This window comes from Cavia porcellus, unplaced genomic scaffold (assembly GCF_034190915.1).
Source record: "Cavia porcellus strain 051 isolate PalLab524CR breed Dunkin Hartley unplaced genomic scaffold, mCavPor4.1 scaffold_26, whole genome shotgun sequence".
Taxonomy (NCBI): domain Eukaryota; kingdom Metazoa; phylum Chordata; class Mammalia; order Rodentia; family Caviidae; genus Cavia; species Cavia porcellus.
Genome location: NW_026947509.1, coordinates 29,644,133 through 29,671,869, shown reverse-complemented (window position 1 = coordinate 29,671,869; position 27,737 = coordinate 29,644,133). Strand labels below are relative to the sequence as shown.

General features: G+C 40.7%; 1 protein-coding gene and 1 long non-coding RNA gene across 5 annotated transcripts in view; one reads left to right on the top strand and one right to left on the bottom strand.

The window, feature by feature from the left end:
- The window catches only part of LOC134473261 (uncharacterized), a 41,269-nt gene extending 21,698 nt beyond the window's left edge, over positions 1-19,571 (bottom strand). For all 3 annotated transcript variants that reach the window (XR_010043440.1, XR_010043438.1, XR_010043439.1), the window contains exon 1: positions 19,293-19,571. This is a non-coding gene — a long non-coding RNA (uncharacterized LOC134473261). The remainder of the gene's footprint in view (positions 1-19,292) is intronic.
- The window catches only part of Rbm44 (RNA binding motif protein 44), a 35,815-nt gene extending 15,879 nt beyond the window's left edge, over positions 1-19,936 (top strand). The window contains exons 9-16 of one of the 2 annotated variants that reach the window (XM_063237039.1): positions 1-115; positions 354-482; positions 6,878-6,957; positions 7,044-7,117; positions 8,806-9,079; positions 10,042-10,187; positions 10,312-10,445; positions 19,565-19,936. In XM_063237039.1, the coding sequence (XP_063093109.1) occupies positions 1-115; positions 354-482; positions 6,878-6,957; positions 7,044-7,117; positions 8,806-9,079; positions 10,042-10,187; positions 10,312-10,441 (948 nt within the window). In that variant the 3' untranslated portion in view covers positions 10,442-10,445; positions 19,565-19,936. The remainder of the gene's footprint in view (positions 116-353; positions 483-6,877; positions 6,958-7,043; positions 7,118-8,805; positions 9,080-10,041; positions 10,188-10,311; positions 10,446-19,564) is intronic. The other variant, XM_063237040.1, reaches the window with a different exon arrangement.
- Positions 19,937-27,737: the final 7,801 nt, after the last annotated feature.

The following is a 27,737-nucleotide window of genomic DNA, read 5'->3' as shown; positions in this document are numbered from 1 at the left end:
GTGTCTTTATTAGCTGACAATAGTCATCCTAAACAGGATACATCACCCAAGGAAGATGCTTTTAAAAATGGTGATATCAATGTAGACTTCAGTCAACTAACACTGGATGATAAAGGTCAGCATAAAAAGTATTATTTGTATAGTTGCTAGAAAACAAATAATGTGTACATAATATCCCTGTCTGTCAGTTTTTCCTATAGATTACCCTCCCCCAAAATGTAATTTTAATGAAGTAAAGAGCTGTACCATTGCTTAATTTCTTAGAGGGTCACTGTTACTCAATGGAAAGATAACAGATCTGAGATTTCAGAGGGTTAAACATCAACACAACTCAGCTCATTGTGTTATCTTAGAGTGCAGAAACAACCATGAAATCAGTGAAGACTGGTTTGATGCTAAAGAGAACGTGACAGGGGTGGACTCCTCAGGAACGCAGGAACATCTGATAGATCATGACGAACGGAACCCGAAGTGTATAGCAGGTTGGTTTTAGGGATTCACTGAAAAATTCTAACCAAGCTTATCTGAAAATAGTGCATGCTGGCTTCTGTGCTGATTCGGGAGATTGGATTATATATAGTGTTTTGTTCCTGTCTGTGGCTTTTCTTTATATGTATTTTAAAATGAGAAAACTGAATGGAAGACAATACTTAAAGAGCAAATCAGTTTTAAATGTTCATTTCTCTTTCAGAAAATGACTTAAGCCTTAGGGTTGGCAGCAGCAGATGCCTGCATTCTCTCCTCCTCAGAGCCGCCTCAGCACTGCCCAGCACTGCTCGGAGCCTCCTGTCTCCTGAGCCCTGGCAGCCACTTTTGGGGTGGCACATGGTCAGCCCAGCAGCTTCTCAGTGTCCGTCTGCTTTCCATGCTTCAATGATGCGTCTCACTTAAGCGGTGTCTGCACCGTCACAGTCTCTAATAGTTTATGATACAATTTTGTCTGGTGTCTGTAATGAGGGTTCTTTTTCGCTGGCGAATTGAACTGAAGCTTTCCCACCGATCTACATTCCCCACCCCTTTTGTTTTTTGTTTTTCCAAGACAGGATATCACTAAGTTACTAGTCCAGATCTGAGCTTGGATTTGAGCTCCTCTGTCTCAGCCTCCCAGAGCACTGGGAACCCAGGTGTGCACCACCATGCCAGATTCCCCTCTGCTGCTTTAATGACATTTATGCTACCTTTCTTGGCTTTTCCTGTCTGCTTCCATGGATATTTTTCCATAATATCAATAAATGTATTGATTTTTTTCTCTGTAGAGAAAGATGCTTATTGAGATTTTAAAACATAAAAAATAAAAATTTAGTGACCTGGTTTGTACACTCAGTAATAGGCACCCATAGTGCCTGTCTTTGTGCACGTCTTCTCACATGTGTGTGCTCAGTACACACTCACAGAGCAGCCATCTGAGTCTATGGCCATCTTTATACCAGTTCCTGTGGTAACCGTGTTTCCTCTCCTTGCCTGGTGGTACCCGTGGTCTCTTAGTGCCTGCTGTGTGTTTAGGATGCTTGCTGTCCTGGCTGCTTCTGAGATGAGGAAGTGCTGTGTGCTCTGCTCACTCGACATCTTCCCCGCCAGGGCGGATGCTTGGTGCACAGGGTCTTCAGCCGACATTTGGATTGGACTAGTGCAAGGAGAGGAGATGAATGTATATACAGTTTGGATGCTGTTATGAAAGGTGTTATTTCGTTAATTTCTCTCTTAGTGAGTTTGTTATGTGTGTAGAGGAAGGCTATTGATTTTTGAGTGTTGACTTTGTACTCAGCTATGCTACTGTATTTGCTTATTATTAAATAAGCAAATTACTAGCAGTTTTTTAGTGGAGTTTTTGGGATTTTCTGTGTACAGTATCATGTCATCTGCAAATAATGATAGTTTAACTTCTTCTTTTCCTATTTCTATTCCTTTTTCTTGTCTAATTACTCCAGCTAAAGTTCCAGAACTGATTGAATAAGAGTGGAGACAGTGGACATCCTTGTCTTGTTCCTGGTTTTAGAAAGTTTTCAGTTTTTATCCATTTTTTTATGGAATTGGCTGTTGGTTTGTCATAGATGGCTTTTATTAGATTGATATAAAGATAATCTGTTACAGTTTTCTGTAGAGTTTTCATTATGAATAGGTACTGGACTTTGTCAAAAGCTTCATCTGCATCTATTGAGATAATCATATGAGTTTTGTCTTTGGCTATGTGAATATGGTATATTTAATTTATGGGTTTCCATATGTTGAGCCATCCCTGTATCCCTGGGATGAATCTCACTTGATCACAGTGTATAATCTTGACAATTTGCTGCATTCTGTTTTCCAGTATCTTACTAAGGATTTTTGCATCACCATTCATTAGGGAGATGGGCCAGTAATTCTCTTTCTTAGTTGGGTCTTTCTCTAGTTTTGGTATCAGGGTAATGCTTGCTTCTAGGAATGAAATTTGGAAGTATTACTTGTCTTTCAATTTCATTAGAGTGAAAAGTAGTGCTGTTAGGTCTTTTCTGAATTTCTTCTAGAATTCAGCAGTGAATCCATTAGAGCCTGAGCTTTTCTTTGTTGATAGGTTTTTAGTTACATCTTCTATTTCATTTATTGATACTGGTTTCTTTAGGATTTTTATTTATTTATTTAGTTAGTTAGTTTTATCGGTACTGGGGATCGAACTCATGACCATGCACTTGCAAGGCAGGCGCTTATGCCACTGAGCTAAATCCCCAGCCCACTTTAGGGTTTTTATATCTTCTTGATGCAGCCTTGGTAACGCATATGTATCTAGGAATCTGTCCATTTCTTCTATATTTTCCATCTTATAAGAATACAAGTTTTCAAAATAGATATAGCTGTTCTTCTGAATTTCTGCAGAGTCTGTTGTAATTTTACCCTTTTATTCCTAGTTACATGTATTTGAGTCTTTTTTTTTTGGATAAGCTTAGATAAGTGTTTCTCAATTTTATTTAGTGTTTCAAAGAACCAGTTCTTCAATTCACTGATTCTTGATATTGTTTTTTTAGTCTCCAGTGTGTTAATTTTTGCTCTGATCTTTATAACTTCCTCCCTTGTACAAGCTTTTGGTTTAGCCTGCTCTTATTTTTCTAGAAGTTTGAGGTTCAACATTAAGTTGTTTATATGCACTTGTTCTGTTTTCCTGATATAGATATGTATTGCTATAAATTTTCCTCTTTTTTTTGTACCAGGGATCAAACTCATGACCTCCTGCTTGCCAGGCAGGTGCTTGTGCAGCTGAGCTAGATCCCTGGCCCTTAAATTTGCCTCATAAGACTGCTTTCATTGTGTCCCATAACTTTCAGTACGTTGTATTGTCATTATTATTCAACTGTAAAAACTGTCTCTTCTTTAATTCCATATGTGACCCATTGGTTGTTCAGCAGTTTAATTTCCATCTGTTTATGAAGTGGTGGTTTCTTCTGCCATGGATTTTCAATTTCATTGTACTGTAGTCTGATAGTATGCATGGGATCAAGTTCCTTTGATTTGCTTAAGTATGTTCTGTGAGCCAGTATATGGTCTGTTTTGGAGAATATCCCATGTGCAGCTGAGAAGAATGTGGATTCTGATGTTGTAGGGTGGAACACTCTATAGACATCTTCTGGGTCCATTTGTTGAAAAGTTTGATTTAGTTCTAATATTTCATTATTGATTTTTTTTGTCTAGTTGATCTTGCAACAGTGGGGTATTGAGGTCTCCAAATACAATTGTATTAGGACTTATTTGACTTTTCATGTCCATTAGTAATTATTTTATATACTTGGGTGCACTTGTATTTATTGCATATATATTTGTGATTGTTATCTCTTCCTCTTATATTGTACCCTTTATGAGGAGGTAGTGACTTTATCTGTCTTAACCAGTCTTGGCTTGAAATTCATTTTGTCTGCAAATAGAATAGCTACCCTTGCTTTTTCCTGGGTACTTGTCACATGAAGTATTATTTTTCATCCTTTTATTTCCAGTCTATGAACTTCTATTTGATTTAAATGTGTTTCTTGTAAGCAGCATATAGTTGGAGCTTGCTTCTTGATCCATTCTGCCAGTCTGTGTCTTTTGATTGGTAAATTGAGACCATTAACATTGAAGTTTATAACTTATATGTATTGACTTATCCTTGTCATGTTATTTTCCTGTTGTTGGCTTCCCACTTTAATTGTTTGCCTTCCTTGGTGGATTCTTTCTGTTGGGGTTCATGGAGCTGTAGACCTTATTATCTCTTTCTAGAATGTCTTTCAGAACATTTTGGAGTACTGGTTTGATGGTCATAAATTTCCTCAGATGTTCTTTGTTGTGACAGTATCTTATTTCTCCAATTTTGAAAGATAATTTTGCAGGTTACATCAGTTTGGGTTGAAAGCGGTTTTCCTTTTGAATTTGGAGTAATCCACCCCCAGGCTTTCCTTGACTTGAGAGTTTGTGCTGAGGAGTCAGCTGTAATTCTGATGGGCTTTGCTTTATAGGTGATTTGTTTCTTTTCCCTAACAGCTTTCTTAGATTCTATTCTTGTGTTGAATTTCTGGAATCTTGACTGATATTCCTGGCTGTAGATTTTTTGATCACTACTAGTTGTAGTTCTATATGCCTCGTTTATCAAAATGTCCAATTCGTTTTCTCTACCAGAAAAGTTTTCTGCAATGCCATTTGTGAACATTTTTAAAATTTTATTTGTGGTGTCTTCTGCTTTTTTTCACTGACTTCAATCAATCCTAAGTTATTTTTCTTTGTCTCATCTAGCAACTGCTGGATTGATTTCTCATGGTCCCTTGCCTTTTTTTGAGAAGCCTTTCTTTTCCTGGTCACTAACAGCAAGCCTGTCTTCAGTATCTGAGCTCCTGTCCTCACATTGGCCTAACCTGCTTTGAATACTTTCAGTGGAGTTTTTATTCTCCTGAATGTCTGTTTGAATCTGCCTTATGTGTTCCATTTCTTTGGTATGCTGAGCTTTCATAATTTTCTTAAGCTTGTCTATTTTTATCTGCTGTAATCTCACCAATCATGGTCTTTATCTGAGAGATTTATTTCTGATTTCATTTATCCAGAGCCTCATTCAGTTGCTTTTTTATCACTTTCAAGGAGCCAGGTGGGAGGTTTTTGGATTGCCCCACCTCATTGCCCCCTGAATTGGCCTTTGGTGCACTTGATGTCTGGGGTTGCATTTTGTTTCAGTATCTTCTCCTTTTTTCTTTCTTTTTGTAGTTTAATTCCTGAGGTGCTGCTTGTAAACTGCCTATGATGGGTTGCTTTATTGCTAGCACTTAGGATCCCCAGGTAATGACTGCTTCCTGAGGTATACTCCAGGTGTAGCTGGGTTTGAGCCTGGTGGAAGAGCTACCTCTTAAGCTGGTTGGAGATGAGAAGCTGTTGCTTGTTTGGCCCGGTCCTGGTTCCCTGACACTGTGCTACAGTATTTCCCGTGTCCCTTAGTCTCAGGTAGGGAATGCCAGGACCAACAGCCCCAGCCTGCAGTCCCTTGCGTCTGCTGCTCCCTCCACTGCCACGTCTTTGCAGTGGCCTCTGGGATCCCTAGCCGTCATAGTCACTGTCACCATGGGTCCACGGAGTCCCATCTCAGGGAGAAGGCGCCACCTGCTGCCTCCTTCATCATTGAAGTTTCTGTCTCTACTCTCTCCATGGGCTTCAGGTTGCACTTCAGATTCTTCCTGGGCCCAGGAGCCCACTTGCCTCCTTCTCATCTTCCTTGGGATGCTGTATTCCAGTGTCTGCGTTGCAACTCTCAGAGAGACTCCTTCTCTGCTGCTTATTGTTCTGCCATTGTGGTCTCTTCTTCCGCCTGTGTAAATTATAAAGAGAGTTTCAGTGTTTTGTCTTGAGGACATGTTAAATCCAAAATGAGCAACAAATTAAATAAATTAATGAAACTTAGGTACTCTTACCTAAACATGAAAGACTCTGCCTGAATATAGCAGTACCATTTCTTCTCTTCTTCTCTGCTTCTTCCTTCTCCTCTCTCCCCTCTTCTTTTTGTTACTCAATGAAAAAAGTAAAATTTACAAATCTCCCATTATGTAAACATAAAAGAATTATGAAGCATAAAAGTTACTCATAAAAATTCACTCAATGGGGGCCAGGGATTTAGCTCAGTGGCCTAAGTGCCTGCCTGGCAAGCACAGGGTTGTAAATTCAATCCCTGGTACCAAAAAAAAAAAAAAAATGGGCTGGTGATTTAGCTCAGCAGCATGAGGACCTGTCTGGCAAGTGTGAGGTCGCAAGTTTGATCCCCGGTACCAAAATAAATAATAAAAGATCTTTTTAAAAATTCACTCAACAGATACTTGTGTGGATCCTGACAGTAATTTCAGTCTCCATTCAGTGAATCTTTTTTTCATGTTGATTTTAGACCAGATTGTCTTCACCACAGAGTCACCACCACACATAAAAATGCAGCCTAAGAATTTTGAATATTGTTATTAAACAAAAACTATCTATAACCTAGTTTTGCAATTTCTAGAATAATGGTATTTGTCTCCTCTTTTCCTGGGTATCTTTACTATATCACAGAATTACATAGGTGCTGTTATCTTTATCGGATACAAAGGTTTTTTTGATATGCTGTTTCCTTGGTGAAGAAATTATATAAGGAGAGCTTTCTGACCACCAGCAATTGATACATTTTTTTATCTCCAGGAGACTTAGTATTAACCAGTCAAACTCTCTTTATTTTTAGGATGATATGTTTAGAGCTCAGAAACCTTAAAATCATATTCTAGGCTATTGTTTTCAGTCCACTGCTGGTATTTGCTGATGATTTTTAAATATATTTTGTAATTGAGGACAAAATAATGAATTGAACATTTATAGTTTTTCTTAAAAATAACAATACGGTAATGGTCATTTCTGTTTTATGTTTTCCTATAAGCAGAAATGAAGAATATTGAACCCTTAGTAAGAGAGAAAGGGTTTTTGATACATGTTGGTGGTCTCTGCCCTTCAGTATCTGAGGTATGCCAGGATTTCGAGGAGAGGGGTTCATTCATTGATTATTTATAATTGTTTCTTCTACCTTTCACAATTTTTTTCTCTTGTAGGCTGATTTGAGATCTTACTTCCAGAAATATCAAGTTTCTGAAATCTCAATTTATGATTCTTCTACTAATTACAGGTATGTCCCCCAAATTCAGTAAGTGCATTACAGTGTCTGCTGTGTACCAGAGGCCCCACCCTCAATGTCAGGCACAGCGTGACAAAGCCCAAGGCCACCCAGCCTGGAGTCTCAGGCACACGTCACTCTTCATCAGCCCTTTGTCTCTGCATCCTCTTTAACTTATTATGGCATATAGGAAAGTGACTGACCTATGTGATCACTTTATCCTGTTACATGCCAGTGCCTAGGGGAAGCAGCATGTATCAGTCGAGAGAATGGGCTCTAAAACACATGACTTTGGTTCAACACCAAGCTCTGTCAATAACTTGACAGATGAATTTGGGCAAATTACTTATCAATCTGTGCTTCAGCTTCTGCATCTGTCAACTATTAATGATAATAGTATCTTTATAGCATTATTGCAAAAATTATAAATATAAAAAATACACTAGAAATTAATCCTGGCCCACAGCAGGTGATCAAAAAGGTTTTTAAAGGGCCAGGGATTTAGCTCAGCAGCATAAGTACCTCCCTGGCAAGTGTGAGGTCACGAGTTTGATCCCTGGTACAAAAAAAAAAAAAAAAAGGCCTGGGCTTATGTTCAGTGGCATAAGTGCCTACCTGGCAGGCGTGAGGTCATGAGTTTGATCCCTAATACCAAAAAAAAGAAAAAGTTTTTAATTTTATTATTTCTGATTGGAATTTTTATTTTTATGGATTTATTTATTTATTGTGGTAGATGGCTTTTTTTTTCTTTTCCTCTGGTACCCGGGATGGAACTCACAACCTCACACTTGCCAAGCAAGCACTTAAGCTGTTGAGCTAAGTTCCTGGCCCAATAGATGGCTATAGCCTCTATATATAGTGACTTCTGATACCTCTCTGTGACATTGTCAAATTACTCAAAATAATAATTGTAATAATTTATAGAAATGGCTTGACTGTTTTACCATTTTAAATTATGACTACTTCAAATATAAAAGCATTTATCAATTAAGAATTTTATTTATAATTGGTATTGAAATTTATTAACAATATGCTTATCTTAAATGGAGGCAGTTAAGGTCATATGCTTTTTTAATTTGGCCTATTAGTAGGTTTGATGTTAATATATTTCACAGTGTTAAAGTATTAGTGTCTTGTTGAGTGTCCTTTTTAAAAAACTGTGTTTTTTTCTTATTTAAAGAGTCATAACTTTTGTGTGGAACTTTAGAAAACATAGTTAAATACAATGAATGAACTTAAAATGTGTCACGTACGTGACCAGTTTCCTAAAAGGAATGAAAAGCATTGTGTAGCCCACATATATACTAATAAACTAAAATAATAGAAAAGTTAAACATTAAATTTTAATATTAATAGAATGTAATTCTTTAAAACACTTACTATTTTTCGTCTTTGTTTTGTGTGTATTCTATTTTTTATTCCAAAGTAAATATAATACAATAACCTTTGCATTTATTTATTTACAAATATGAATTATTTTGAGACAGGGTGTCACTATATAGTCCAGGCTGGTCTTGAGCTTACCATGTTACCCAGGCTAGCATTCAACGTCTTGTGATCCTTCTGCCTCACCATGCCTGGGAGTAACCTTTGTATTTTAAGAACAGTTATTCTTGTGAAAGATATCTTTAGCTAATAGTTAGAAAGCTAAGTTTAAGGTATTTATGATGAACTTTTGGTCATGTGTTTTTATACTATAGATATGCATCTCTTGCTTTTAAGAAAAACCATGATGCAAATATGGCTGTAGAAGAAATGAATGGGACAGAAATAAATGGAAAATCAGTAAATGTGCGGCTTGTCAAAACTCATGGAGAGTGTAGATCACCACTTTTCTCAAAAAAAAGTTCAAATAATTTGGAGATAAGTTCCAACAAAGAAATCAAGCCAGGCTCCTCTGTTTCCACTTTGCCCAGAGCTAGGCCAAGGCAACTGGTATCCGAGCAGGACACTGAGCTTTCACCTCTGGACCAGGTTAGTGTCCTAATCGGTCCCACAGAGGCCATGCTTCCCTGGGTGTCTCTGTAGGTTAAATAACTCCAGGGCGGGCAGTGTTGAGGTAGGAATGAGAGCATCCATCAGACCTGGGTTTTGTGGTGGTGGTGGTTGTTTTGTGGTTTCCTGCAGGTCTTGGGCATTGCACCAGGGCTCCCCATGTGCTAGGCCAGCTCCTCAGTCAGTGGCATGATTACAGGCAGTGCCTCGGTTTACTTGATTGCTTCTCACCTTTGTCCTAATGCCCTGACTTGGTTTTTACACTGTCCTTTTCACTGCCTCTAGTCACGACATGGTATTTTAACATTGGCCATCCTTTTAAAAATGTTTTCCTTTCATCTCTGATACTGCATGTTTAGGGTGGATTTGGGGGTACACAGTTTCAATCCACACACGGGAGGAAGGAAACAGCATCTATGTAGGGTACCGGCAGATTGAGTAGAGGTCTGGGGACTTGGTTTCTGCCTTGTCTCTTGTGTGGTGCCTGTGGCCACTTCTGCTGCCCACTTCCATGCTCCTTTTCCTGCTTCTCTGCATACCACTGTCCTGTACCTGCGACTGCTTTCCGCTTCCCTTGGTTTTGTTCTGAGTAGCTCTGACTCTGGTGTTTCTACACAAGCCCATCTGGTCATTAGACTCACACCTTTGCTCTATACGTCAGCTCCACACTCTTTAGGCAGGAAGTTGAGCTGACCCGGCCCGTGGTTTTGGTGTGTAGTAATAGGGGAGACCACACTCTCAGTCCAGTCAGCTGTGGCAGTGGTCATGAGCGTGGCAAAGAAAAAGAGGGCCTGCGCACTTCAGGTAGCAGCGTGTTGCCTCGGTGTGTGGGTAGGGAAGCTCCCAGGCAGTATCTCTGCATCCTGCTCCCTCATCTTTCCAGCCGTTTCTTGTCCCCCTTATCTATTTTTTACAAATATTTATTCTATTCATTCTTTTAGGATGCCAAAAAGAATTGTAAACAGGTTGAATCTGCTCAGTTATTACAAAAAATGCCTATTCAGTTCATTCCTCCAAATACACTAAACCTCCGTAGCTTTACCAAGATCATCAAGAGACTGACTGAATTGCACCCAGAAGTCAGCAGGTAAAATGGAAACCATGTTTTAAATAATTTGGAACTGTTCTCTAATAAAGTAGTTCATTGTAATAATTCAGCCACGTTCAGAACATGCTCCTGAGGACAGTGCTGTGCGTTTCCTTTTGTGCAGAGACCACATTATAGATGCTCTTCAGGAAGTGCGGTTGAATCATAAAGGTTTCCTCAATGGCTTGTCTATTAGCACTATTGTGGAGATGACCTCGTCTCTTCTGAAAAGCTCTGCTTCCCAACAGGAGTAAAGAGGTAAAGTGTTTTTTTTACACTTAAATATTATAAGTTACTTCATTTTCTTCTCATTAAAACAATTTTAAGTGAAAATGCTAAGATATCGAGATAATACTATTAAAGTTAAAAATAAACATTGTAGGGCTGGGGGTGTAGCTCAGCAATAAAGTGTGTACTTAGCATGAGCAAGGCCCTGCGTTCCATCCCCAGCACCACACAAACAAAAGATTGTATTAGTTACTAATCCAGTGCCAGTTCCTCCAGAATTGATTATTATAAGCAGTGTTTATCATCTCAGCATTTGTAGACCAGGCGGCACTGTGCTTTAGCAGAGAGGTTCAGCTTGGGGTCTCTTGTGCTGCAGCTAGGGTGTCCATCTGACTGCGGTTGTCCAGAGGTTTGGCAAAGAGAAAGAATCTGCTTCTCAGATACTTGCTTACATGGCTTTCAGCAGGAGGCCCCGTTTGTCAGCAGTGGGCCTCTCTTTCCTCGTGGCATCATGCAGCCTTTAGTCATGACACATGCCTGAGTCACTGCATTCAAACTGATAGTGGTGAGGTGGGACGGGGCTGGTAGGTTGACTGCTGCCTCTTAAAGAAAGGAATATTTAAAAATTCATGCACACTGTAGTTTTTAAATTTCTACAGATGAATATAGAATCCCTTTCCTACGAATAGTGAATTAGAAGCTCTGTTTCCAGTTGTAGTTGTCTAGGTGATTCAAGCAAACTTTCCATTGAGAACAGTTAGGAAAACTGAACAAACATAAAAAATACTCAGAAACACTAAAAAGCTGTCAAGATAATGATCAGTTACTGGGACAGGATACCGAGAAGATGAGTTTCAGAGAAATATGCCCAGTTTTTCTCTAGTGTTATTTGCAGAGAAGCAGCCAGGAGCTGGAGAGACCCCTTTTAACAGCCCTACAACTAGGAGAGTGGGGTCTTGTCAGATTTACAGCCATGGGAGTGGGGCTGAAGTGCATCTTATCCTGAAGCAGAATCTCTCCTCCTACCACTTGGAACCTGGGCCACCTTTATGACTTGCTTTGACAAGTTATACCATTTCCAAACATCACTCTCAGAAATTTGTTACATTCACGTGAGGAAGCCCAGACAGTCTACCAAAGGACACGAAATCTACATGGAAGGCAGCCGAGGCGGGCCAGCCTATAGCTGTCTCTCCCTATACATGTAAGAGAGACCAGCATAGAGCATCAGATCAATCTGCCCAGCCTGGCAATTAGCCACAGTGTACCCATCCAAGATGACTGGAATCACTTATGGAAATTAGCCCATTGCTAGTTAGCAGATTTAAGGACAGACAGATGGCTGTTATTTTAAGCTACTAGATTTTGAAAGGGTTTACCAATATATAATAGGTGTGTTATTTTCAGAGACACAAGAGATAAGACTGGGAATTTTAGTAGATCATTTAAATATCTTAAAAATTAAATTCCATTTATGGCTGCTACTGAATACCCAATACCCACATCTTAAAGGGAAAGGTTTATTTGGCTTATGGTTTCAGAGGACTCAGTCAATGGTAGATGGCTCTAAGGCACATCATGGCATGGTATTGCTTAAGCATAAGAGAAGAAAGGGGCAAGGGGAGATATAGACCCTAAGGTCACAACTCTATGACCCATCCAGACACATGTAGAAGTGTGCTTTATTAATCCCCTGGATGACTCCCAAGCCAATCAATCTGATAATCACCTTGACTATCACATTTCATTAATGCAAAGTGAAGTAACTGAACATAGTAACTTAGTTAATGGGCACTATAGCAGATTAGACACAACAAGATTCTCTAATCTGGGTATATAGGCAGATGTCTGTGACCCCAGCACATGGGAAGCTGAGGCAAGAGGATGTGAGTTTGAGGCCACTGGCATTGCACAGTAGGTTCCCATCTAGCCAGAACCACTATATTTAGAAAGACTCTTCAGAGACAGAGAGAGAGAAAAGGAACTATGCATTTAAACACAAGGAATTAAAAAGAAAAAAATAATAGGTATGAGATAAACTAAGAAGTTCTGTTATTTGTGTAACAAGATTTTTAACAAAAGAACAAGAAAATAGAGCAGACACAGTCTTTCAAAATTTATGGCTAAGGAAAAATAAGAATTTCAGTACCTCAGAAAAAAATCATAGCAAATAAAAACCCTTAAAACAGCTACTTACCTTAAGAATACAATAATCAACAAAATTAAAAACTAAGTGAAATAAAAGTCACAAAAGGACAAATGCTGTGAGTCCACCTATATGCGATTCCTGGAGTAGTCAGATGGGAAGTAGATAGTGGTTGTCAGGATGGCCGGAGAGGAGAATAGTGTTTAATGGTTCTAGAGTTTCACGTCAGGAAGAGGAAAGTATTCCAAAGATCGATGACGGCAGTGGTTGCACAGTGTTAACATGTGTACTGAGGTATGTGCACTTGAGTGGTAAATTTTATGTATATTTCACCACAGTAAGAAAATTCTGTGATAGTATGGTAGGTGGCATGTGGACTAATAAAATATATCTTAAACGTAGGTTAAAAAGAAGAGTAAAAGGATACATAGAACAGTTAGGATAAGTAGAACATACTTAGAGAGACAATGAAAGCCCAGTTTTTCATTAAATATGAATATTTAAATTAACTATAAACAATGTAGATAATCAGAATAGAGTTTTAAAAACAAACTACTTTGTATAGTATCTCTGGATACACATGAAGTATTAGGGTATCAGAAAACAAAAGCATACAAACATAAATAACCATACTTTATTAACACTAAAAACAGGTAAACTTTAAGCTAATAAAATGGTTAAGAGAGAAGTATTTGGCTCATCAAAAATAAATGACAATTCTAAATTTGAACATCTAATGAAATACCTTCAAAATATATAAAGTGCTTCCAAAAGAACTCCCAAAAGAAATAATTGCAGGTCTGCAATTATCATAAGAGATTTTAACATAACTCCCTGTTAGAAGGCACAGACCAAAAAAAAAAAAAAAAAAAAAAAAAAAAAACCATCAATAATCTAGAACGTTTGAACTACCTTAAAAATCAACTTTTCATTCCCTGAACACACATATATAGAATATAGTAACAAGGACTGCACATTAAAGACCCTTCAGGTCACTTTAACTTTTTACAATGGTTGGCCATGTACTAGACTGGACAGTAAGTTTCAATAAGGCTTGGCAGACTGAAAAAAATCAGCCTTTTCTCTGACCACAGTGCCAGTAACCTGAAAGTCAGTAACAAGATGAGTAGGGACATGGCTGCTAGAAATGTGCTTCTGAATGCCCAGTAGGCGAGTGAGGGAGTCAGGATGGAAAGGAGGTGACGGTGAACACGGCCCACATCAGCCTGGAGGGTGCAGTCAGAGTGTGCTCACTGAGCAGATGGCCCTGATCGGCTCTGCCATAAAAGAAAGAGGTTTAGCTCAGTGGCATAAGCGCGTGCCTTGCAAGCAGGCAGTCGTGAGTTCGATCCCTGGTACCGATAAAAAGGAAAAAGACAAAAAAAAGAAAGTAAGTGAAGCCTAATGACCAAGAGGTTTGCAGAAAGACAACATGACCCAGAGGAAGTATACAAAACTGCTGAAGTGTAGAAATTCATGAAGTATAGAAATACAAACAGGTACATAAGTGAGGCATGGCTGCACATTCTTGTATTCCTAGTTGCGTGGAAGCCTGAGGTCGGAGGATCATTTAAGCCCAGAAGCCCGAGATCAGCCTGGGCAACACAGAGACTCTCAAAAAATAACAGAAGACAAAGGACAGACAGAGTAGGATGTGTGTACAAAACCAAAAGTGGATTCTCAAAGAAATGTAATAAAATATCAACTTTCTGTTGATAAATTGAATATGAACTCATATTAAATGATATGTGATGAAGCTTAAGAAAAATAGTCACAAAAAGCTAGGGTAAATAGCTCTTTTCCAAGAAAGGAACATCACTACAGATTTTATAGACAATGAAACTATATTGGGATAGTATAAATGACTAAAGTACTTTTAAAGTTTTAGATTACATGGGAAACCTTGAAAGGAAATTCAAATTAACAGAAATTATATTAGGACATACTAAAAATGCAATAGTCTTATTTAAAGAAATCAAGTCATAAAAACCTATAAAATAAAATTGAGACTCCAGTGTGTTTCTTGAGTTCTCCCAAGTAATTAAAGAAGAAAAACTCAGTGTTAAGATCTTCTAGAGAAACCAGCAGTCTTGACACCAGCACTGGAAAAACATCGCAAGAATGGAAGATTAACAGACCACTCTCACGAACAGGGATGCCAAACTTCCTAAATAAAATATGAATAAAATGAATCTAGTAATCTGAAAACAGTAAGTCTCTATGGCCAAATTGACTTTACTTCAGGAATGCAAGTTGAGCTAACATTTGAAAATGAATGTAATGTGCTGAGTGAATAAAGATGAAAAACCATTCATAGATGCAGAAGTAGCTGACAGAGTTTACCACCGAACACAGCAGCACTGTTAAGTAGGAAGAGGAACGCTTCCTTAACTGGAAGCCAGAGGCCCCGCTGCCCGAGACCGCCTTGGACTGGCCCCTAACAGGCTAACTTGCCTGTGTTTACTGATGCTAACAGAACACCTGAGATTCAAGTCAGCAAGGACAGTTCTTTGTCACAGCAATAGCAGTAGCCAGATAGCAGTTTTGTTCCTAGTTTCTTTAAGGGGTGTCAGTGCTGAACATACAACAGCGTGCATTAAGAATAAGCCCCACGTTTAGGGAATATAAATTATTTCTAAGTGGACTGAAGAAAATTGTCAGACCTTTATCGTGGCGGGAAACATACTAGACAGTAAATAAACTTCCCCTTTGGAACAGAGTTTATGACTGCATAAAGGCCAACATGTAGATGTCTCCAATCCTTCTCAGTTACAGAAAATGACACAAAACCTTGTGCGTGACCCAGTAGCCATTTGCCAGTGCTGGCCTGACAGCCTGGTGAAGTGAGGTTTTATTGTCCCAGGCTAAGCACTACCATTCTTGGAAATGATGGAACCGAAAAAAAATACTGTCAGTGCCCTGCCAGAAATGCTGATAGTCTCTGGGAATTGTGTCTAGCAGCAGCCACGTACTTTAATAGGACATGGCATCATCAGATGTCCATCAGCCTCTGCTGCCCACTATTGTCCTGGGGATTCTAGCCAGGAAAAAGAAGCTGTAGACATCTGAATGGGAAAAACACTACTCATGACCCAGAAGACAATTAATGCTGTGTGCAGGAAATGCAAAGATCCTTTGCACAGACTGCTGGATTCAGAAGAATTTCTGGGTTTAGATAGTTCTCAAAAGGCAATTTTAATTCTACAGACTACGCATAGTGTCAGAAAATATTCCTGGTACCATTTAAAATACCAGAGGCCCAGCAGTATATTTAACAGAAGATATGCAACACTTTTGTCTGAAACTGTAAAGCAGAGAAATTAAAGAAATTCTAAACAAACTGAAGGATTAAACGGCTCTGTAGTGTCAAGTTACTTGTTCTCCTTAGCTTGTTAATACATTTGGTGCAATCCTAATAAAAATCCCAGTAAGTGTTTTTGTAGACCTCAGTAAGCAGTGTCTCAGAATTCTAAGAAAATACCAAATATTTAAGAATAACCAGAACAGTTTTTAAGAACAATAAAGGGGTTTGACTTTATCATATGTTCAGACTTGTCATAAAGTTGTAATAAGGTAGTGTGATCTTGGCATAATGACAAATAGGTGACAAGAAGAGAGCTCCAGGACGATTGTGTGCATAGGTAACCACTTGATTAAGGTGAGCATGGCATTGAAGAACAGCAAGGAACGAACCATCTTTTCAGTAAATGGTCCTGGGTCATTTAGATTTCCATAGTAAAAGAAATTCCCACCTGTCAGTTTGGCAGCCGGTGAAAATGGAAGAAAAGCTCTCCATGTTTTTAAATTTAAAAGTCACGCGTGCATTTACGTGGTGACCCAAAACTTCACCAGTCTGTGTCAGATGTACACTGGCAAGTGTGAAATGTCTCGTGAGTCCGTCCGTAATCACCCATGGTGGGAAATGCATACATGTGAACTGGCTATTAGGAAGTTATAGAAAATAAGAAAGGTCTAGACACTGATGAGAAAAACATCACTAAGTATCTAAAATAAGGAAGATAATACAGTGTGATAGCTCTCTTTAAGAAAGTGGGACTATAAATACTTGTACACACACTTGGTCATAGTTGTGAGAAGAAACTCTGGAAGGAAGCTGACCAGATGATTATGGGGGCGGAGTGCAGTGGTGCACACATGTAATCCCAGCATTCTGGGAGACTGAGGCAGGAGGATCTCAAGTTTGATCCTGCCCTGGGCAATTCATTGATTTGACAAGAATCTGTATCAAAATTTAAAAAAGAAAGAAAAAAGGGCTATGGATATGATTCAGTGCCAAGGTCCTGGGCTCAATCCCCAGTACTGCAAAAAGAAAAAAAAGTCTTATTAAATCATGGTTATCATTGTTTGCATATTGATATAGTAACTTATGAGTACCCAGTACTACCAAAAAAAATTCAAAAAATGTAAATACCTAGGAACCAACCTAGTCCATAGGTGACCTTTATAAGAAAGATGTAGAATGCTGAAGAGATTGAAGGGGATGTTAGAAGATGGAAGCTGGGCGTGGCGATACACACCTGTCATCTCAGCATTTGGGAGGCAGAGGCAGGTCCAGGCCAGCCTGGGCTACACACTGCATTCAAAGCTAGCCTGAACTATGAAGTAAGATCCTGTCTTAAAATCAAAACAAAGATATCCCTATTCCTAGATAATAAATATTGTTAAAATAACCCTCTCACCAGAACCAATTATAGCTCAATGCAGTCCCTATCAAAATACAAAAAAAATTTTACAGATCTAGAAAATATCCTCAAATTTGTGATGAACCAGAAGAAACCCAAAGTAACCCAAGAAGTCCTGAGCAAAAGGAACAAAGCAAGAGGCATCACAACTCCACATTTCAAGCTGTAAAACCGCGAAGCTCTAGTAACAAAAATAGCATGTGACTGGCATGAAAATAGGCATAGGCCATGAAATGGAATTGCAGACAAAGACACAGCCCTAGGCACTTTCAGTCATCTGAGTTTTCACAAGGAGCCCACAACGTATGTTGGAGAAAAGACAACCTCGGACACAAATGGCACTGGGCAAACTGCTCATCCACATGCAGAATAAAACTAGATGATGCCTCCTGCCCTGAACTAAAAATCTAAACAAATCAAAGACCTAGCTACAAAATCAGAAACTCTGAGACTGCTACAAGATGACAAAGTGGAAGCACTCAGGGCTCTCACCACACAAGGATTTTTGAACAGAACTCCAGTAGCACAATAAGTGATACCAAGAACCAGCAGAGGGGAGTACAGCAAATTAAAAAGCTTCTGCACAGCAAAGCAAACAACCTACAAAGTGGGGAGGGGGCTTTTGCCAGCTACTCTTCTGTTAGAGAACTAATAGCTAGATGATATAAAAACTCATAGATTGACCCCCCCAAAACCAATGTTCCTCTCAAGAAATGGGCAAATGAACTGAATAGATTCTTCTCAAAAGAAGTAATAACGGCTGCTAAGTCCATGAAACGATATTCTTCATCTTCCACTGTAAGGGAATACAAATCAGAAGAACTGAGATGCATCTTAGCAAGTCAGAATGGCTGGAGTCAGTGCAGAGAACAGATGCCGGTGAGGAGTGGAGAAAAGGCGCCCTCTGTGTGGGGACAACACTGGCATAGCCGCTGTGGAAAGCCATCTCAGCTCTGAAGACAGCCTTGATGCTCCCCAGCAGGCGGATGGAGAGAATGTGTCAGAACACAAGGACAACCTACTCAGCCTGAAGGTTTGAGTCATGTCATTTGCAGATGCTGGATGGATCTTGAGGCCATTGTGCTAAGTGAATTGGCAGACACACAGTTAAACATCATATGGTTTCTCTCATGAGACACCCAATTTTAAATAAAAGACTAAAATAAGACAGATGTTCAGAAGATAGACAGCCCCAAAACAAATGGAAGTATCATGTACTGCAAACACACCAATAAAAACTGCAAAACTAATATAAAAGATTATCGGAAGAAGAGACAGTGATAGAAAGCAAATGTCTCTGAGTATAATAGATTGAGTTTCAGCTTTGGAAGTTAAGCTTTGTGCAATATAAAATTTTAAAGGAAAGATCTTTAAAAAGAAAAAAACTAAAATATTTGCATAAAATTGGTTACAAAACTACCTAAGAAATTATTTCATTTACATTTTTTTGTTTTGTTTCTTTTGTTTTGTCTTTTTTGAGACAAGATCTTACTATGAAGTTCATGCTGGCCTTGAGCTCACTTTGTAGCAGTGATCCTCCTGCCTCAGCCTCCTGAGTGCTAACACTACAGGAGTATACCACCATGCCTGGCTTCATTTACATTTATATAACATTTTAACTGAACTTCAGGTGATGAGCTACCAAGATCATAAACTATTTAGTTGTCTAATAGTAATATTTTGAAACTTATATAAAGGGGATAATTAACATTAGAAGCCAAAAATAGGAAAAAATATAGTGGTAGAAAATCAAACCTTAATTTAAATATTCTGTATTATTCCATATGAAAGTACGAAGTATGAAGTTAAGATTTTGTATTTTAAAATATAAAATCCCTGTCTTGGCTCTGTACACTGAACACAGCAGCAGTGGCAGCTGAAGGGGGCTGTGCACCAGCCTCCAGATGGTCACCTCTGAGTACTGTTTCCTCTTTCTTTTTCCTCTTCACATCTTTTTAGCCAGAAATTTAGATACATTGCTTTGTATTTCCTTTCTTAATGATATCTTAACTGCTACCTTGCTCGTACCTTCCGTCATCTACTTAGCCTGGTCTTGGTGTCTCCAAGGTCTCCGGTAGTCAGTTACAAGCTGAAGGCAAAAACTGCAGCTCCTCCAAAGCAGCAGCCAGCACTCCCTCGTCGGCCTTTTGAATGCACGCAGGCTGCTCCCTAGGGTGGTGCAGCACTCACACTGTCTGCATGCCCTCCCCTTGCTTAGGATGAGGGTGTTACTTTTCTGGACTAATAGTCAATGCATTTTAATGTCAACTTCTGCCTTCTGTTCCTGGCCCTATCTATAGAGCTTCCTTGGAAGGCGTGGGTGCTCATCTCCAGAAAATGTTTGGCGGCACAAAAGAAAAAGTTGCAGTAAAGCAAGACTGATATAATTAAGTGGATTCTGTAAGGGCGCTTAGCTGTTAGTTTGCTTTATAGTTCTCCTAAAATCTGGCAACATGTATGTATAATATTAAGGTCTTATATAAAATACAGTTTAATAGGCTTTAAACTTTATTTCAATTTTGTGTAAGTTGCATATTTTGAATCAGAAGAAAAACTGTCATGCCCATTTTAAAAACCCTTTGTTAAGTAAATGTTAAAAATATATTGGCCAAGAGGTTCATTGTTACTGTTTCAGAGTTCATTAAATGGTTTCCATACATAGCCTGAAGTTATATCTTTATTCCAGTTTTTATTTGTTTAATAGTCTTACATTGGAGTATAGGATAACAGGCAAATACACTAAATTAAATCTATAGACATACATTTTAAAACGTTTATATTTTTAAGCACTATAGGTAAGTAAATTGGCTGGGTGTGATGGCACACACTTATAATCCTGGGGCTTGGGGGCTGAGACAAGGAGATAGGAAGTGGGAGTCCAGCCCAGGCAACTTAGCAGCTTAGTGAAACCCTGTCTCCAAAGATAAAGAAGGGCTGGAGATGCAGCTCAGTGCAGAGCCCCTTGGTTAAGTTCCCAGTACCACAAAAGGCAAATTAAAAAAAAAGAAAATGATTGCTGTTACACTTAGTGCATTTTTATGCTTTATGACTTTAGTATAAAACAGTCAGACGTGTTCTCACAGAGAAGGGTGAATCAGGGTAGTTTGGTAAAAGATTCTACTGAAATTTAAATTATCACTATATTACTTGTGTTTCTTTTGTGATAAATTCCATTGTATTAGGTTAGGATGCAAGCTGAAAGGCTAGTTTGATGCCCTATGTAATAGCAAAATAGAATATAATATAAACTTCTTTAATTGCCTATACTTTTAACATCCTACCACAGTGATATATGTGCACCCATGTTTATAGCAGCACAGCTTATAATAGCCAGATCCTGGAAACAACCTAAATGTCCATCACTTGAAGAATGGATAAAAAAGATGTAGTATTTTATACAATAGAGTACTACTCAGTCATAAAGAATGATAAACTGGACACTTACAGGTAAATGGACGCACCTTGAGAACATACTCTTTAGTGAGATAAGACACACGTATGTGAACATTGTATTGTCTCATTAGTGGGACAAACTGAAAGAAATAACATGTATATGTGTATGTATATTAAAAGTAAGATAGTTATACTACTTATTTCTCTGAGTTCGCTGTAGAGAAATACTTGTACTGGTTAAAAAAAAGCAAAAAGAATTGCTTGCTTTTTTAAAGTAACAAAACTTACAGTTGAAAGTTACATTTTATTAATAGTAGAATTAATATTTAAGGATGATTTTCCTTTTCCAAATGTTCAAAATGTGTAGGCCACATCCATTTCTGATTTGGTGTCATTGGGTGAAAAGTTTCCCATTTAGCACAACACTGAGGTTCCATGAAGGGTACTAGCAAGAAACTGACCCCTGACCAATGCTGGCGGGGCTATGGGGAGAAGGAACCTTCTGCAGCGCTGGTGGGGGCGCAGGCTGGTGCAGCCACTGGAAGTCAGTGTGGTGCTTTGTAAGAGATGCCCTGGGTAGCCTCCCTTGAATGCCAAGCAGTTAGACAGAACCCTGTCTTCATGCACTGATGGGTACAGAGCGGGCTCTGCTATTTCCTTCTCCTGTAGAGCCTAGAGCCCTTGGCTCTAAGCAATGCTAATGAGGCCACCCCACCCGAGGCACTGAAACTTAACCTTTAAGGCCACTGAAACTTAACCTTTAAGGCCAACCGACATTTTCCTGTTTTCTCACAGTGTTCCCTGTAGAATGGTTGAATGCAGCGGGATGGCAGCGCAACCCGCAGCTCCTGGGATGTCAAGTGGGTATGAGCCTCAAAATAAAAGACCATGGCCCAAGCTACAAAAGTTTCTATATCAGAAACTGAAGCAGCAGCTGCCCAAATTCACTCACATGCTGTCCCAGTTGGGTCATGCAGATTGGTCTTTCTGCGCACCCTTCTCCCAGTGTGTTGCCCTCCACCTGGCCAGCTCAGCTCACGCTGCTCACACAGTTCCCACCAATCCCATCGTCACCCGTCCTTGAGCCCCATCGCCTTCTTCACGAGATAATAAATTCTGGGGGAGGCTCTGGATCAGGACCTTTGTTCCATGTACCCTTACCTGGACCAGACTCAGAACCCCTCGGCTGCCCGTAACTTTGCATATGTCTTAGTGTCTCTCTTCTCACTGTGGGTTGCACTGGAGATAGTAGATTGGAATTAACTCACTAGGAATCCAATAACATCTCAATGGGATTCCAAATAAAATTTCCTGAGTCATGAGGAGGACATGAAAAGGGATTACAGTGTTTGGGTTTACAGTAGAGTCCTCAAAAGACTAAACCTAGAGGTTCCGTATGATCTCCACTGGTCCCCTCTGGGTATCTTCCCCCAAGAATTAAGAGCATCACACACCAGTGCTACACACACCCCATTTGGCAGCACAGTGTGTGACAGCTTTACTCTGGAAATAGCCCAGAGGCCTGTCAGTCAGTGAATGGACGGAGAAGACATGGAGTTTCTAAACAATTGAGCACCACCCTGCCATACAGGAGGATAAGCTTGAGACGTTCCCACTAAGTGGACGCACCTAGACTGTACTTTCAAGTGAAATAAATCAGACCCTTTCACCGATGTGAGAAACCAAAACTGTAAACAAGGACCAAAATATATAATAGATACTGGGAAATGGAGAAACCTGTCCAAATGGGAACGGGACTGAGGGATGAGACAAGGAAACAGGAAAAAATGAAAACAGCTTTCATAACTAAAGATGGTAAAAGGAGAGCAGGCAAATGAGGAAAAAGCACGATATCTCATGTGCAAGGGGCAAATTCCCTGAGGTTTGTGACCATCTTCTAGTGTATGAGTCAAAGGGAAAAATCACCCATTTAACATTTATGTTTGGTATACTTACATATAATAAAAGTTCATCTATAGTTCCACTATAAATAATACTTTCTGCAAGTGGAGTGGAGTTTTTAAAACTGTTGTGTGATACATCCGTTTAGGAATTGGTATGTGTATTACACATATGTTTTCTTCATCATTGTGAGCCCCTTTATCCACTGCTCCGCCTCGTCTTCCCTCTGACCCTCTTTCCATCTCCAAAAGCTTTGCCCCCTTGTTTCCCACAATTTCTCCATTTTACCTTTTGATTAATTCATGTTTGGGGTTTCTCACAAGAGAAGCCATGCAATACTTAACTTCATGTCAAACTTATCTCACTTGACATCAGTCTGCTGTAGTCATCCAGGCTGTTGGCAAAGCTTAGCTGTTGCGCACTGCCAGCTGTGGACATGACTGTACGTGTAGCGGCACGGTACTGAGTAGCACCTTTTACTCCTTTGGGGCCAGGCCCAGAAAGAGGCACAGCTCAGTCTGACGGGATTCACGTCCAGAACCACAGCACCCTGGACGTGCTCCAGCTTGTCCGGTGGAATTTTAACTTGCTGTTTTTTGAGGAATCACCTCTCCTTTCCTATCCTTACCCCTTTTGTATTTCTCTTAACTGATCACTGGCTAAAGTGCTGCGTGCCACACTGAATAGGAGTTGGACTAAGAATTCAATGGTATAAAAATGTGTTCACTGAGACTTCAGGAAATGTTCCTAATCTAGGGAGGAAAATGGACCCCAGGCAAATGAGACATTTAGAACCCCAAACAGACGTGATCACAGAAGAACCTCTACATACCACATGGCCAAAATCCCAGAAATTCAGAACAAAGTACACTCAGAGCTGTTAGAGAAATGTCTAACATCTTCCAAAGGCAAACATCAGAGTAACAGTGGATTTTTCAGCATAAGTCTTAGAGGCCAGGAGAGCTTGGAGTGACATTTTCCAGCCCTGAAAGAAATGCTTGCCGGGCCAAAGTACTGTGTCCTGTGGCAGTCCCCTTCTCGGCAAGTGGGAGGGTATAGATCTCTGAATACACCACATCATAGTGATGCCTTCAGACAGCTGCTTGTCAGTCCCTCTGATCAGTCAGAAATAGTATAGCTATATCTTGAGTTCTCTGGAAATTCATCCACTTCAGGTCCTGTAAAACCAGCTTTTGGGGACTTCAGAATTTGGAGGAACATCTCGTAGCCTTTTCTCCTGATTCTTGGGCTGAAGGCTGTTGATGAGCTGGGGTAGAATGCTGTGCGGCTAGAAGAGACCTCCGTAGTAAGAGGGCTTCTCCCTGGTGTGCTGCATAGGTAGTTCAGTGTGCAGGCACCCGCCCTGCCTCCTCCGGGCACTGGGTCTAGTCCTTAGCACCATCTTCCAAGGGCAGGACTAATGTCAGGACTGACAGCACCCAAAGAAGAATCGTATGGCAATACTTAATTTAAAACTGGTTTATTAGCTGGGTATGGTGGCACACACCTGTAATCCCAGCACTCGGGAGGCCGAGGCAGGAGAATCACTACAAGTTTAAGACTAGCCTGGGCTACAAAGTGAGTCCAAGGCCACCTGAACTGTATAGTGAAATCCTACCTTAAAGAAGACAAAACAAACCTTGAAAGAAGTTGAAACTCAGGCCAGGTATTAGTGGCCTAAGTGCCTGCCTGGCAGGCATGAGGTTGTGAGTTTGATCCCCGGTACCAAACTGAACAACCAGTAAGAGTAGCAATGAAGAATGGGCTAACAAATAGAAGAAAGAGGAAGGGGCGAGTACAAAAAGGGGGAGGAAATCGAGACAGAGAGAAGTTAGGTTTACGCCTGGACTGCAGTGTGAGGGCGAGGTCTGCCTGACTGTGAGGGATGAAGACAGAGAAGAGGGACCAGGAGAGGAAAAGTGAAAGGCGTGTGTGTGTCAGAACCAGCAAGTCACACAATCCAGCCTGTAAAGAGCCAGTACTGGAGGAGGTGAGAAGCTACCCTTGGTGAAGGAGAATCTAATGGGTCCATGGGAATCACTGATAAAGCGGAGTCATTTCTAGGGAATTGGATGCATCTTGATACCATAATGCTCATCGAGGTAAATCAGACAGGAAAGGCTAAACCGAATGGTTTCTCTTCTATGAAGAAACCCAAAACAGAGAGCAAAAGATGCTAGGGAGAGGCTTTGTGGAGCTAGGAAGAGGATCTAGACAGGGGAGATGGAAGAGGAGAGGAAGGGGTGGCAAAAATGGCTTCAGAGGTGCACCAGTTCCTCAAGATGAATGCAATTATCATGCATCATAAACTTCAAAAAAACTGGCGCATTCCTGCAATCCCAGCACTTGGGAGGTTGAGACAGGAGGATCACCACCAGCTCAAGGCCACCCTGAGTTATACAGTGAGACCAAGGCTAGCCTAAAGTACAAGGCAGGATCCTGTCTCAAAAAAGAAATAACTAAAACAATAAAAGACTATGTTTGATTGTGGTAAAATACAGAAAAGATAATTTGAAACTATAAATTTCAGGGTTTTTAAATAATAAAGTTCTCCCTCAAGAACGGAAGGATCCAGCAACCTCTGCAGATCAGAGGGCAGCTGCGTGAAAGGTGTCCAGCCTGTTGGCCTTGAGAAGGGGAGACACTCCTGAGTTCTCTGGCCAGAGGACTTGAAGAAATGGCCACACACAAATCCAACCCACTCCTGCTGGCCAGGAACCAACAAAAATCAAGGCGGCAGAAGCTCCCCCAGCGCCACTAACACCATTGGTTTAGCCCAGGGATTGCATCTGACCTCTGACCCCTGACCTCTGAGAATCTGTTAATATAGTTTGCTTTGCTGTGTTTCATCAGCAAGCGAAAGGTAATATAGGACACTGCTGTCTCCAGGAAATTGTCAGCAATACTACAAGATTGTTCACAGGTTTTGTATATCTATACAGGTTCTGTGTATCTTAACCTGAATTTGCAGGGTGTGTGTGTGTGTGTGTGTGTGTGTGTGTGTGTGTGTGTGTAAATCTCCAGCTGCACCTATAGATGCAGAGCTTATGCCCTGATCGAATTGTGACAGTGGGGTGGACAGATCAGCATCTGTGATTTGTATAATGGATATTAACCAGTACTTGTGACTCTAACTTCCAAAAGGCTGAGCACCAAGCCCAAAGCTGACTAATAATACACTGCTTAAGCAGAATGCAGGCTCTGAAGTGGTTTTGGGTTTCAGATTCCTACTCCAACTTTGTCAGCTGTGATAGTCCAACAAGAAACGGTTTCTTTGTGCTTTGGTAGCCTGGTCTGTAAAAATGCTGAGAAGTATCTGCCCTGGCTGTGTGGTACATCTTTTGGGGAGGTCACTTCCTCTTTGCTTTACTGTAGTAGCCTTGTTTTACTTCATGTGTTCTTATTTTTGCTTTTCTTCTATAAATGCCTCAATATTTCTCAGAATATTCCTAACATTTCTAAGAATCAGGCCTCAATACTTCTAAGAATCAGGTAGGGTACAGAGCAGCATATAAGGCCAGGCACACTTCCTTACAAATGGTAAAAACAGAACTTAAAGTACAGCACAAAAAACTAAAGATGAGTGCTCTGGATTGAGAACTGCACAGTGTTTGTCCACAGGAAGGCCGCCAGAGGCTCTAGCTGCCTGTGTAACCACACAGTCCTCAGAATTAGCAGGCCCAGACCACTTGCTTTGCTCAGGGGATGGTACTTGGCTCACACGGCTCCACCGGCACCCTCGCAGGGAAGGGCTGCTGGCGAGCAGCAGGCAACCTCCAGGGAGAGGCATGATCAGAGGCGCGTCACCTCTGATGGTACCCAAGGAGCTTCTGCCCAGACTCTCGCCACATGAGCACCCACAGATACACGGATGTGCATGCAGAGCAGCTTGGGCACACGAGACCTCTGGCTGCACTGTCCCCATGTTCGACACCGCTCTGCGGGCTGGCGCACTCCCCTCCCACACACGCATACCGTCTGGATGTGGACTAGGGAACGAATTGGCAGGTTGCATCTGCTGACCACTTGGGCCCTTAGAGAAGCTACAGAGCCTGGGGACCGTGGGCTCACACCGCATACCACTCCCCAGTGCTGCCGGGAGAACCGTGGTCAAACATCGGGACCAGGGAACACAGGGCCTCTCCTGCCTCCCAGGGCTCCACTGTTCTGGTCCAGAGTCCAGCGCGATGCCCCTCACTGCATTCAGTGACCGCGTTCCCATCCAGGCCCAGAATGGTCAAGTTTCTTCTTGAGTTTCGGGACCTTTATGCTTGGTGGATGTGGCTTAGGAATCTGTACAAGGCCTTCGAATGTGGGCTTATCCAGCACGTGCTCCCCATCCCTTGCTGAGACTTCCCAGAAGCGCCGTGCCCTCAGCAGTACCGGTCTATGGATCTGTGCCGCACGCCTCATAAGCACTTGTCCGGACACATGACTGAGATGGCTTTGGCCGGGTGTCACCACTGTGCATGCCATGTCCTGCCTTTGTAATTGGGAGCTCTCTTGCTCTGGGTCTACACATAGCTTTCCTAGAAGTTTTGCTTTTTTGTTGTTGTTGTTGTTGTTAGTTGTTCTGGAGATTGAACCCGGGGAACACTGAGCTACCTGCAGCTCTTCTTTTTGAGATAGGAGTCTTGCTGTGTTCAGTCCTCCTGCCTCAGCCTCCTGAGTTGATATTTTCAGGTAATGGCAACAGAAAGTAAACACCAGTGGTTTCGTGGCTCTTCCATGCTTTGTTGTGTGTGTGTGTGTGTGTGTGTGTGTACTTTAAATTGTCACAGGATGTAGTTGTTACCCAGGAATCATCTAATGTGAGGGAGGAGGACACTGGAAACTGAACCCCTGGCTTCACACAGAGCTATTTGCCTGGCCCTTTTAACCCTTCAATGCCTGGTCAATCTCTTTTGGAAAGCCCCTAACTGTGGAACATCATGAAACACATTCTCTTCACATTTTTGTCCCTTAAACATTTTAGGTACCATACATGAATTTCACAGAAAAAAATTTTAAAATGCCAATTTTTGCCTTTTTTTTTTTTTTTTTTTTTTTTGGAGACAGGATCTTGCTACTTTGGTACAAGGCTGGGCTAGAACTTGCAGTTGCCCTGCCTCAGCTTTCCAGAATGCTGATGTCGGAGGTGTGTCCCCTCGCGCTGGCAGATCTTGTTCTTGAAGTGGT